Here is a 13717-nt window from a genome sequence, read left to right on the forward strand (position 1 = left end):
AACAATATAATATTGAAGATATTATGGAGATAATATATATGATTCTATAGAAGAAAACAATATAGAAAAAAAATTTATAAATCAATCATTGATATGTAGTATATTAAAGAAAAATTCCAACAAGTTAAAAGATTACAAGATGGTATATAATATTTTAAATAAGTTAGAAAATAACGAGAAGAAAATATACATACCAACTGATATGAAAAACAATATAGAGATATTATTTTTGTCTTTTATTAATTTCCTATATTCAAAAAATAAGCTTGATTCGATAAGCTATAACCTAATATTATAAGTAATATGTTTAAGCTTTATGGGTTGAATAATACTTTAAAGCCAACTGTAAAAGACGAAAAAGAAGATTTGTGGAATATGTTTATTTATACTATAACTAATAATTATTTTAATAACGTAATTGAGGTAGACAAAATAAAATATACCAATTATAAACCAAAAATGATAACCAACTCTTTATATAAAATTGAAAATAGCACAGACTATCAGTAATTTTTACCTTTTTGTCAATATTGTTATTTTTATTTTATTATCTGACGTTATACAATCCAACCCTCCATATATATACGTGTCAGAAACATTTTTTATTATGTTGATAATTTCACTGCTGTCTTCAAAAAATATTATTGGTGGTATGTAAATATTAATTTGTTCATCTATATATATATATCGTTCTAACAATTTTAAATACGAGCCTTTACAAATCACCGAACAAAAACTTATAAATAGATTATCACATTTTAGAATATTATGATTGTTTTCTATTTCACTATTGCATGATAAACACCTTTTATTATTATATATCAATACTATTTTAATTAATTTATCATATAAAATATTAAAATCTTTAAATGCTTTTAAGTGAAAATAATAATTATTATTATTTTCATAGAAATATCCTTTGAATTTAGAAAAATCTTTTGTGTCATCTATAAGTCTGAAGATATCATCTTTATTTTCTATAATATTTATGGGAACCAAATTTATATCTACTTTATCTACATAATTAAACATAGTCCATATATTTCCAAAAAACACTTCACTGCACATTATAGAGCAGAAAAATCCATACCTTTTTCTATCCCAAATATATTTCTTTATTTTCCTGTTACAGTACCAGCATATATCTTTATTGTAGTTAAAATTTAACTGAGAATTATATACTTCATCAAATTCACTTTTTTTTTTAATATTAATATAACTAAACACAGCTTCTTTTATTTCGTTTGTAGTAAAGTCTGTTCTGAATATATTTTTATTCATCTTAAATGAGTTTGTTTTATTTTCCGGGAATTTTTAATATCAGTTTTCCTAATTTAAATAATATTATAAAAAAAAAGAGTGAATTAGATACTTATAACCTTAAAAATATTATTTCTATTAATAATGTAAAACATTTAATTTTAAATGCTTTAGATGAAGAAGATAATAGTATATATATAGAAATATATATACAATACTTAGAGTTTTATAAAAAAATAAATAATATTATACAAGATATATTTACAAAAAAAGAAATGCAAGATATATCAAAACTGGAAAATGAATATTATAATTTCATAACAGAAATAAGGAAAAAAGGTATTGATAAAAAATTAGAAGACATATCTAATTTTTTAGAAGATGTTTATTTTAAAAAACATTTTAAGTATATTAAAAAATATATTAATAACGAAATAACACTGGATGATTTTACGAAAGAATTGCAAAAGCCTATTATTTCAAGTAATGTAATATTAAATAGTATAAGGAATATAGACAATACCAATATTATGAATAAATTGTTAAAATACAAGAAAAAAATCTATTATTTTGAAACGATAAGTACTATTAGTTATTTCTTTGTACTCGGTGATTATTGCAGAAAGAATAATATGACAATAAACAATTCATTTAAGTCAGTATATAACAGTTTTATATTAGATAATTTTGATAACTTTAATTTACGATATTATTATATTTTAAAAATCTATTTTAGTTTGAATGAAAATTCCAACCATATAGATAATATTGAAAAAGATATAAAAAAATATGAGAAATTAATTGATAACAGTATAATATCGAACTTGAAGGATAAAAATTACGAGTACTCTTCGATATATAAAGATAATATGCTTGTAGATTTATATGAAACAAATGAAAAACTAAAGGAAATGATTACCAAATATGATTTATATCCAGAAGAAATAAAGAAACTCAAGAATGACATCGAAATATATTTCGAATCAGAAAAGTCAAAATACAATAGTTTCTTCCCTGGTAGAAAAATCACCATGGTGCTAGGCTGGCGCTAACTTACTTGCCCCACTGCCTGATAAGGAGCTAGTATGGCATGCAGACTAGCGCCAGACACAAAATCATCACATTCTTCCAGTCTAATACCCGACTTAATCGACTAGTCAGGCGTTAGCTAGCTCTAGTGTAGTGCTATCTAGCCGTGGTGTGGCGCACGGTAGTTCTGATGTTGTACTATCTAGCCATGATGTGGCGATAGCTAGTTCTCACGCAGTTCTTATTTTTATAATCGACATCCAGATGTTAAAAATAAAATTTAATATTTTTCATTAAAAATATATATAACAAAATATAAAATATTTAATTTTCGATAATTCTCTCTTAATATTTTTACATACACATGTCCGTATAGAATTTGACGTTGCAATGTTCGGAAAAGATCTAAATGTTCACAGAAAATGATATTCAATAGAAACTCAATGTTTTATATCCAAAATTATATTAACATAAATTTTTTAAGCACTGCTAATCTGGACATTTAAATATGGAAGTTATATGAAAGTATTAATATGTTAAAACATTGAACAAAATTGTTTCAACTATTGTGTGAACTTTTTATTCTATATGAATGATAAAATGAGAAATACAATTAAGGAATAATTTAAGAATAATTTAAAAAAATTAACAACTTGAAAAGACAGTTATTAGGCGTTTAGAGTTTGGTTTTTAATTCGATCCTTTCGGTGTCCCTCCCAGTCTTTTGCATTCGACAAAGTATTGCTGATTGTCTTCAAAATGTGGGATTCTTTAATATATTCTCCCTTTATATTTAATCCGATATATATGTCTGAAATAATTGTAAATAGAAATAATAAATTATGCACATACACGGTATGAGTTCAGTTACTTACTGATAATAATTAAATAATATAGTTATTTTACCTTCAATACACTGATACAGACGAGTTCTTTTGAAAACTTTTTTCCCGTTTATCTCTTTAATTGCCGTGTATTTTAATGCAATCTCTCTTGACATAATTATTTTTAATTTGTTGCTAATGTTTTTCGATAATGTTTGATCTACATCGATGTACTGACGTAAATAAGCACACTGAAAATATAAACATAGAAATTGTTAGACTATGCAAAACACTATCAAAGAACTGTTATTATATTTTACATACACACACACACACACACGCACACATACTACACACATTTTAATTATACTTATACCAGATTTATTATACTTATACCAGAAGCACTTACAAATTCAGAACGAAAATTTTCCATTTTTAATTTTGTGTTAAATTCATCAAAATCTTTTTCTGTCAATAAAGGAAAATCAATATTATTCTGAACAAGAAAATGTTTTTTTTCCTGATTTGTTTTTTTATTACAAGCAGCCGTTTGATTAATCAGAACACTTTTTATTTTTTTTATATCAAATGCGATATTTTCTACTTTTGAAAGTAGCAAATTTATTTCTGTAAATAAAAATTTATTTTAAAAAATTTCGAAACATATATACATGAAAAATTATATATATATATATATATATATATATATATGTGTGTGTGGAAAATTTCGATTGCGTTTATAATTTCAACTAACTTGTATCATTTATTTCAATCGCAGATTTCAACTGTTGTATAACATCAGCGGAACCCTCGTTTAGCTGGTTCGTTAAAATATTCGGAATAGTTGATATGACGGGTATTTCATTTTCAAACAGTAAGACATTTTCCTCCTGGCACTGTTGATCTGAAAAATATACAAACTTCTAGTAAAAATTAGTCAAGAAATATATAGTATAAGTTTATCTAAAAATACCATACCTAAATTATTTGAAAACAAGTCCAAGTCATAGAATTTTTCATCTGAAAAAAATACACCATAAAATTAAAGAATTCGTAAATAATGTATTCTATAAAGAAACATTTCATCATTATAAAATCATTGAAACGTATTTTATTATTTATAATTATACGATTTCTCATTTGCCATTTACTTCTGTAATTCAGGATAATTAAGAATATCAACATTTAATGTTGTGAACAAATCTAATCTGAATGTAAACGAATATAAATAAGAAATTTTATAAATTACCTTTGTCATGTTTATCTTTACTAGATTCTTCATAAGAATCATTTTTCATTGCAGTGTAATTTTTGTCGTTGGTTTGCTGTGACATACACTCATCTGGAAAATAATTATAAAAATAATAATGTGTAAAATTAAAATAAATGATGCAAAGTATTTAATTACGAATGTAAACACAGAAAAATGATGTTTGTTCAAGTGAATTAATTTGAGAATTACTAGCATTTTTTACAAACTTCATTAGATTTCTCATCTGTATATTACAACAATTAAAATAATACGTATAGTAAAGAAAATTAAATATATTAATTAACTAATTATGCAATATAATCAATTTTAAAATATTATTCTTAAACAAATAGACTGAGCAGGAAGAATTACTATATTCATCAACATCAAATGATTTTTATACCAAAATAAATGTTAAATTATGTTGTATAAAATTATAAAAAATTTTCAATTATGTTGCAGGCGTTGTAGATTGTAATGTATAAAAATATAATAATATATAGTTATGTAGGGCAATTGATGTAAATGTAGTGGCAATAATAAAAAAGTAAGATACATAATTGAATTATATGAAACATATGCATTCTAATAAAGTTACCTTCGAATAAGGTATCACATATTGCAGATTTGTCCGTGCATTTATTCTTTTTCTTAAATCTTTTTGATAAACTTTCACCTAAAAAAATAAGAAAATGTAATTATATGCGGTAAAAATCTAAATAGATACATTAAATATTAAACTTAGACAATCACAAAGTACATTTAGATGAGCTAGATAATTTGGAAGAACCAATTTTTCCTGCATATGATTTTTCGCCAGTCTTTTTCAATATTTTAAAAGCTGAAAATGTTAAAAATAATTAATAATTATAAATTATTATTGAATATAAAAATAGATTATTAATACATCTCATCCTATTAATTATGCTTTAAATACACATTTTACAAATACATTCGTTTGGAAGACGATCCTCGTGAAGAAATTCTTCCACTGTCGTGACAGAATTGAATAGTTCTTTTATCCGTTCTTCATTTTTTTGAAGTTTTTTTTTGCGAATTGAATTTTCTACCTTCTTTGATTTTTCATTTTGATCTTCATTTGAATTACTTGTAAAAGCAAATTCCTTGTCATTTAATAATTGTAATCTAAGCAGAGCATCGGCATACGTTTCTGTAATAAGTTTATTACAATAATAACAATAATAAAAATTTGGTAATATTTCACAGTATTAACTTCTTATATAATTAATAGTAAAATTACATAAATTCATACTTCCATGTGCTTTAATTTCTACGGTGTACTCCGGCCATGATGTTGGTGCAGTGTCTAAATTCTTTACAATGTTATGTAACAGTTCGGAATCTCTCTCAGTGTATGGTGGCGGAAGAAATTTACATTTTATTTTCTTTGTCTTCGCGTTCCAGTCGAGCCAATTTCTTGGCACAATGTCCAGTTGTTTTGTGGACCCTTTTCTTCCTCTTGTCACGAATTGGACGATCACGTATGGACGACTTTCGTCGTCACTATCACTAGTGTCAGACATCTATAAATATAAGATAAACAAATTTAAATATACCCAGTGTTACGTCCTGATCAGACTTCACGATTCTTTTCTTTTTATTAAATACCAGACCTAGTAAACACGGGACCAACAAAAAACTTTTAAAGAATATTATAACGCCAGAGCTGTTTTTCTCACGAGACACCATGAGCTCGAACTTTCTCACAGAGAAAAATAGCAAGGGGGATAGATATTTGAAAATACCTTGGTCGGTCAGCGTGCCTATCGTCGTCAGAAAAATCATAAAAGTCAAAACTTGCGGTAACCGGAGTCTTTAGTCGACTCCAGATGTTTAAAGTAGGAAATAAAAACTGGCACTAGCTAGCCATATACTTGGATTCTGCCTACGGGAACCCTAATAGATAGGATTTTACCGAGTGACGATCGGGTAATGACCACAGTCGCACGCCTAGAAGGCATGACACCTGATACGGTGCACGTGTTCAGTAGGTCTGGGAAACCGAGATGCATTAATCGCACTCTCCACGCGACCCCAGGGCCACGCGACAGTCGTAAACTATCAAATTTATTAGATCAGTGACCCAAGGCCTCGCGAACTCATATACCGATTCTCAACCCTCCAATCCGAAAGCCGGGAATCGGGGCAAGCACCTCTATAGACCACCCTTCATTCCGTCGTACGGTCTAAAGACTACGCCCACCTAGATCTTAAGACACTGAGATGCACCCCACCTATACTAATTAACACCAACCGGGTTACGCCACCTCAAAAACCTACCCCCATCGCATATGGACCCGAAACGACGCTATTCCTTATTCGTTAGGGCCCCTTTCTTCCTACCCCCATTCCAAGTAACTTAATTACCTAAACCTAATCCTATTAGTTAAAAATGACGCCATCCTCCCCCACATTAAAAATCTTCTCACAAGACTAATTCCTATTCGATCCCCGCTTCAAAAACCTAAGATTTTCCAAATGGATCCACCCCAAGGAAAGGGTATAAAAACCCGTGTTTTGGTGGCTCCAAGCGCAATTAAACCCAATTAGTCACTCAGTTATCAAGCAAGTTTTGCCAAGTCCTTAAGACAGTTTTCCGAGTAGTTCTGGCCGCGAAATAAAAAAGGTCGATACTTTGTCACGACCAAGTAGAGGGTTCATCACCCTGACGACACCATCCAGCAGCAGGGTGCCCACACGTTGACAAAAGGGTCCGACGCCTACACACCATCCCTCAACGGGGCGCCTGCTCAAAACCACCGTACACATTCAACTCAATCCGAAAGTATCCTGTAACGAGTAAGTTAGTTCATTTGTTTTATTTTTCCTCTCTTTATTATTATTTTGTGCTCCGTCCCTATAAACTTTGTTGTGCTATTTATCAGTGAGAACTAAAAATTTGCCGCGACTCAACAATCGGCGGAATCGCTCGGACCTTTCAGCATTCGCTCTCTGCATAGCTATATTCCTCCCACCATACCTTAGATACGCGGCGAGGGTCACCGTGAGACCCGTTAGAATTAGGCGACACACCCCACGTAGTAACTCTCGTATAACCACACACACTCAAACCGACCCACCTCCCGTATCACCATCGATTCCTCAGGAATCTCCTCAACAATCTCCTCAACAATCTCCTCAACAATCTCCTCAACAATCTCCTCAACAATCTCCTCAACAATCTCCTCAACAATCTCCTCAACCCTTTCTTGACCTTTCACCACTTCCTACCCCCAGGTCCATCTCTCCGATCCTTGAAGAGCTCCTGGACTACAGACCCCCTTCGCCTGTCCGTTTCCACCCTCCTCCAGCAGAGGCTCAACTGGAGGAACTCCCACATAACGATCCGGAGTTTGACAACATATCCGTCAACTCCGAAGCCACCACCATTGAATACGTCGAGCCTCCTCCGCATCTTCCTAACCCTGAATTTACAGGGTTTGATTTCTTAAATCTAGTCCTTTCCCCTGAGGAATAATCCACATACACACACACACACACACACATTTGTAAAGAATACACAAATAAAATTATTAGCACCTGCAATTAAGAATTAAGTTTTGTATCCTAATTATAAATTCAATCGAATTAAAATGTTGTCTTTAATAAATTAAACTTTTGTTTTTTTTATTTAACCACACCCTCCTCGTTCGTCACCCCCTCACACCTTCCCTCTCAAATTGCGCACAAAGGTTCCGCCCCGGGTAATAGGGATTCAATTCCTTGACCCAAAAAGGGAACCACGAGCGGTTGACTTGTTGACGGAGTAAAAACGACTCTTCCAGTCGCTGACCCGTCGCAAGTCCTAAACGTGCCGCTCGGCTCGTGCGGTCAGGTCCGTTTACGTCGATCGCCGAGCCCAACGAAAAAAAATTCTACATCTATCAGGACGTAACACCAGCAACCTGTAGAAAAATTATGTCACTGGCTATGTTACAATATCACTTACTGTGAAAATTCGATTTTTATCAATAGCGATGTTCAATCTTGTAAATACTTTTCGTTCAGTAGTCCTGCCATCTTGTTCGTGCTCGTGTTTTCTGCAATGTTTTTTGTTTCTCGAGCCTTGGTAGCGTTTCTATGACAACATTGTCGACATTCACACATGAATATTGACACCGTCTATTTTGACATTAGATAGACACTATTTTCTTCAGTTCGAATTCTGCAGACGTTAGCCTGCGGTATACACAAAGCATTTGCTTTGTGTAGTGGTTTAGAGTGCAAAAGTTTGGAAATTGCAAGCTTCTACACGACTATCACTGCCAACCACACTACATTGGTTATAAACCTTTCTATTTGAATCCATATTTTCATGTTTTGCACACTGCACTTATCACCGCACTTATCACCGCACCACATCACACTAAGCCAATTGTAAACTTAAATATTCGCTTTTATATTAATGCAAAAGTCCCAAAGCAAAGACTTTTGTATTTTCTTTATTTGGTTTTAAAATCATTAATTTTGTTGAAATTGTATTAATTAAAATTGATTTGTCTGTTGATGCTGGTTTAGGATTTAATTCATAAATATCTACATTTGCAGAATTACACGGATATGTGTACACGAAATCCTTTACTTTCATAATGTCGACGTTTGCTTTAAAAATACCATCTGTGACACATATTTTTTTTATACGACAAATATTTTTATTGTTTAAAATAACAGTATTGTCGGGTGATTTTGTTGTAATGGTTATTTGTTTATATTTTAATTTTTTTATTTCTCCATTAGTCTGTTGTAGAATTTCTATTGAAGGAAGAGACGGTTTTTCATTAAGACATAATTTTTTTTCGTGCATTCTTCGAGCTAATTGAGGAGCAACATTGTGTGGTGAACGTAATGTGTTTTTCATTTTTCCTAAAAAAGTTTCAAACGGAAACGCAGTTATGTAATTTAAGTTACATTGCATATTCTGTACGTCGTCTGGTATATGTTGAAGGCTGTGTACGTTCATTACCACAAATTCTGGACCATACAGTTCTTTTGATATTAAAATGAACTTTTGCAACAGATCTCTGGCGTAATCGACATAGTTTAAAGCATTTTTTGAACATAACATTCGACATGCTACATGTAAAAGAAGAAAATGCTTGTACATATTTTTATCGAGAATATCTTTAAATAGAATTGGCCCGCCGAATAATAAAATAAATCTATAATCTGTTGCTTTATAACAGTGCTCGGAATTAGTCTGAACATTTCAGCCGATTTCCGTGGTATACGCCTCCTTTCCTCTCCTTACCGCGCGCGCCGCAGCCGCTAGGGCCAGCGCCGCCGAGCGTTAGGAGCGGCACTATCTGATTAGGTTCTATGAGTAGGTTCTTCTCCCTATTTATTAAAATTTAAAAAAATTTATTAAAATTTATTAAAAATAAATTTTTTTAAAAATTTATTAAGTGGAAATATTTCAATAGATTTCTACGTCACCCATGAGGTACTAATACTGACACGTTTTTCAAAAAGTGGTTTTTATCTACATTATTGCATCAATTGTTCATTCTCATAAAAGGCTAAGAAAATCTAATTAAGAAAATCTCTTTTACATATATATTTTTTTTTAAATTAAGAATTTATTTTTATCTTTAGTGGAATAGGTCTACGGGGGAAACCATTTTAAAAAAAACGCGTCAGCATTAGTATCTCATGGGTGACGTGGAAATCTATTGAAATATTTCCACTTAATAAATTTAAAAATAAAAAATTTATTTTTAATAAATTTTAATACATTTTTTAAAATTTTAATAAATAGGGAAAAGAACCCACTCATAATCAGATAGTGTCGCTCCTAACGCTCGGCGGCGCTGGCCCTAGCGGCTGCGGCGCGCGCGGTAAGGAGAGGAAAGGAGGCGTATATCACGGAAATCGGCTGAAATGTTCAGACTAATTCCGAGCACTGCTTTATAATTTAAATGGCACGATACAGGTCTAATTTTTCGGTCAAACTCGATTGGCTGCTGGTGTTTTATAATTTCCATTTTCTTGCATAATTCGCTTCTCTGCTCTTGACTTAATTTAACATTTAAATCATTAGACATCAACGCATCCAATATTTTTTTCATGACTCCTAAAAAACAAAGATGCATTGAGTCGAGAATAAATTGATCTATCATATTCAATGATGGCTGTATTAATACAAGCGGAGAAACAATTGTGTGATGTTCGATATCGTTGAAATTTCTGAAAGTTTCGTCAGTTTGTTTTTCACAATTATCTTTGGTTATGTATGTCATTGTATTATTAATTTTTATTCCTTCAATTGTACACCGTTCACAGCCATATTTAGCATTGTGTCCTTTTATACCTTTCAAGAATGATCGAGCCGGTGTATCACATACAAAACATTTGATTTTTACTTCATATTGTTTACCGTTAATATCTATGCCACTATGCTTAAGATCGTTAATTTCTAAAATAAATTGACATAAAAATTCTTCTACATCCTTCGGTTTATGATTTCCTGAGTATAATGCTGTGACAAATGGAGAATAAACGTCAGGTTCAAAGTAAACTTTTACGAGTATAGGCCATACAACTTTTGCACTAGATTTAAATAGTTTTATGCCATCGATATTAATAATTAAATTTAAAGTATTGCTGTTATGTATATCGTTATTTACACAAGACTGTAGGCCTTGTTTAATACCAAAGTAAGTAAATTGTCCCTCAGTGCCGTCAGAATCTGTCATTGTAATTATTTTGTATGTTGCAGTATTAGTCTGCAAAAAGGTTTTTGCGGATTTTGGCAATGAAGGCATTAACCTAGCCCGAAAAATATTTAACAACTTATCTAAAGTTGATTGCGGAACTTGACATTCTAAAGCCCATGCTCTTAATTTTTTTTCTTCGTCTGCATCAGTGGGTTCAGTTTCTACGTGAGTCTCAGGATCATTAACATCATTATCTTCGTTTTCTTCATATATCTCATCGTTGTTACACTCACTAGAATCATCACTATTAGTGTCTTGATTATTAATTTTATTTTCAGAAACTGAAATAGATTCTTGGGTGTCAAATACAGGTTCTTTTCTTAAATCATTGGAATTGCCACAATGCTCTTTTATTTTTGATTCCACGCCGCTCCTCAATTTATTGTTTTGCCTATTAATACTAATTTGTTTAATGTGTCTTTTAAATTTTAAAGTATTTCTATATTTGGAAGCTCTGTATCTCGCAGAGAATAATTTCAAATTTTTATCCATTTTAAAACGTCTAGATTATTTAGATATATTTGCAGACTGCAGTACATAAATCTCTCGATTCCTAGCCTAACTAATTCCGAATGTCATATTTTATGCCAGAAATGTCATATTTCATGTCAGAAATGATCTTTTCCCAGCCTTGAATAGCCCTGACTAGAAGTAGTCTGGAAAAAACTAGCGCCAGGCTATTTCTAATTAGACATTATTAACATAGTATATTTCTAGCACCTCGTTAGAAATAGCTTGACGCTGATTCGCGCCACTTCAAAACTAAATTTATTATATTAAATAGGGATACAACATGACAGTCAAGATAGGAGCTAGCTAGACATCAGGATCTAGCATGGCACTTTCTACCAGGGTTATCATCAATTAGTTCGATAGAAGATATAAAACATATATCTGATCATATTAAAAAGATTAATGAAGATGAAAAAAAATTATCAGATAAAGTTGATATTCAATTTACAAACATAGAGAAAAAGTTAAATGAATTAGAAAGTAAATATGATAGTGAAAAACCAAGATTGGAACAATACATCATTGATATTGTAAGTGAAATAAATACAAGAAATAATTCTTATTTTGATAAAATATACAAAATTATAGAAGAGTTAAAAGACAGAGTAAATAAATCTGAAAACGAGTTATCTATTATGAAAAATAACATTTCAAACGTTAGTGAGAAAAATTTTAATTTATTAAAGGATATAAATACAGGTGCGAAGGAAATACAACGGATAATTGATAAAGACAAAGATATATAAAGATATTCTATAGTATAACGAAACATACTTCCAAGGAATTATGTCCTTAAAATTATATATGAACGAGTTTGATATGTTTTGGTATTTTAATACTATTCTCCAGTCTACATAATCTATATTATCTACAATAAAGTCTTCAGGCATTTTATGATATTGTAAAATATCATTAAGTATAAATACATTGGAATGTTTCCTTAAAAAATTAACAGAAAGTTTTTGATTACGTATAATTTCGTAAATATACAACTTATCAATATTATTTTCTATAAAGTCTTCGCTTAAAGAGTATTCTCTACTGAGGAACATATAATCTATAGCATAATCACTGTTTTCTATATCACATAATTCTAATTTCTTATTTAGGAACAATAACTTAAATATAGTGTGATGATACTTACGCACAGAATTGTCGTTTAAAATTTCTTTAGTTATGTTATTTCTTTTGATAAGCATATCTATATCTAGATAGTCAATACTTTTTATAATATTCTCATATGGCACTGTATAATCTAATTGACTAGTAAAATTATTATATATATGACAATCCAAATTAAAATATAAGTAGTCAAAATATATATATTTATTAAATCTTAATAGGAACGATTTATCAATATTTTTATAACATTTTGACAGGTTTTTCCAGTTTATTTTATGTCTAAATTCGTATATAAAATCGTGACTTAAACTATTATCAGACGAAGATATATAATTCCAATTAACTTTTTTTTTTAAATTTTCTTATAAAGTTTTCTGATAAATTTTGATATTTTGATATATATTTCCAATTAACTTTATCTTTAAAACTTTCTATAAAATCTTCTGATAAAACTTGATATTTAGATATATAATTCCATTCAACTATATCGTAAAACCGTCGTATAAAATTTTCTGACAGATTTTGAAATTTACACACATCTTTAATACTTACTCTATCTATTTCGTCAATTATAATACTTTCAGGTAGTTTTTTTATTCTAGATAGTAAAGTCATATCAAATTTACTTGAATACTTTCTTAAAATACATTCGCTTATATCAAAAATTGACAATAAGTTAAAATCAATATAATCGATATAAAACTCTATGAAATCACATAAATATTTATAGTTTGTTTTAATCATAATTCTCGTTAGAGTCGTGTGTATATTATTAACATCTACTAAGTCTCTTAAATACTCATATTTATATGCGTATACATAGAGCGACACATGAGCATTTTTTATATTTTTGGAATGTGAAAATAGTTTTTGTAAGAACACTTTATTATTATCATTGCAATCATAATATTTTATGTATGAATTTATAATTGCACTCAAACATATACGACTAAGCTCCATTATTCTTATTTGATAGTTAATTA

The 13717-nt window shown here is 30.0% G+C and overlaps 1 protein-coding gene across 2 annotated transcripts; it reads right to left on the reverse strand.

Moving 5' to 3' along the window:
• Window positions 1-348: 348 nt before the first annotated feature.
• LOC105668549 (uncharacterized) lies at window positions 349-8675 on the reverse strand. Of its 2 annotated transcripts, XM_067348534.1 has the most exons (11): window positions 8336-8672; window positions 5639-5909; window positions 5318-5536; window positions 5126-5206; window positions 4964-5041; window positions 4363-4455; window positions 4092-4133; window positions 3868-4017; window positions 3523-3740; window positions 3196-3364; window positions 349-3100 (listed from the first exon to the last, which is right to left on the reverse strand). In XM_067348534.1, exons 2-11 carry the CDS (start codon window positions 5907-5909, stop codon window positions 2958-2960), a joined length of 1464 nt encoding a protein of 487 aa, XP_067204635.1. In that variant the 5' UTR covers window positions 8336-8672; the 3' UTR covers window positions 349-2957. The 2 variants fall into 2 exon arrangements, 1 of the variants encoding a protein (XP_067204635.1); XR_010888283.1 differs by lacking the exon at window positions 3523-3740 and having other exon boundaries at window positions 2961-3100; window positions 8336-8675.
• Window positions 8676-13717: the final 5042 nt, after the last annotated feature.

The sequence above is a fragment of the Linepithema humile genome, chromosome 2 (genome assembly GCF_040581485.1).
Source record: "Linepithema humile isolate Giens D197 chromosome 2, Lhum_UNIL_v1.0, whole genome shotgun sequence".
Lineage (NCBI taxonomy): Eukaryota > Metazoa > Arthropoda > Insecta > Hymenoptera > Formicidae > Linepithema > Linepithema humile.

Bases quoted from the DNA above. Each gene is read 5' to 3' on its own strand.
- LOC105668549 (XM_067348534.1), bottom strand. From the start codon at position 5,909: ATGTCTGACACTAGTGATAGTGACGACGAAAGTCGTCCATACGTGATC. The intron at 4,456-4,963 runs GTAACTTTATTA...ATTATTTTCCAG, and splicing joins ATGTGATACCTTATTCGAAG to ATGAGTGTATGTCACAGCAA. The intron at 3,741-3,867 runs GTTAGTTGAAAT...TTTTATTTACAG, and splicing joins GATTGAAATAAATGATACAA to AAATAAATTTGCTACTTTCA.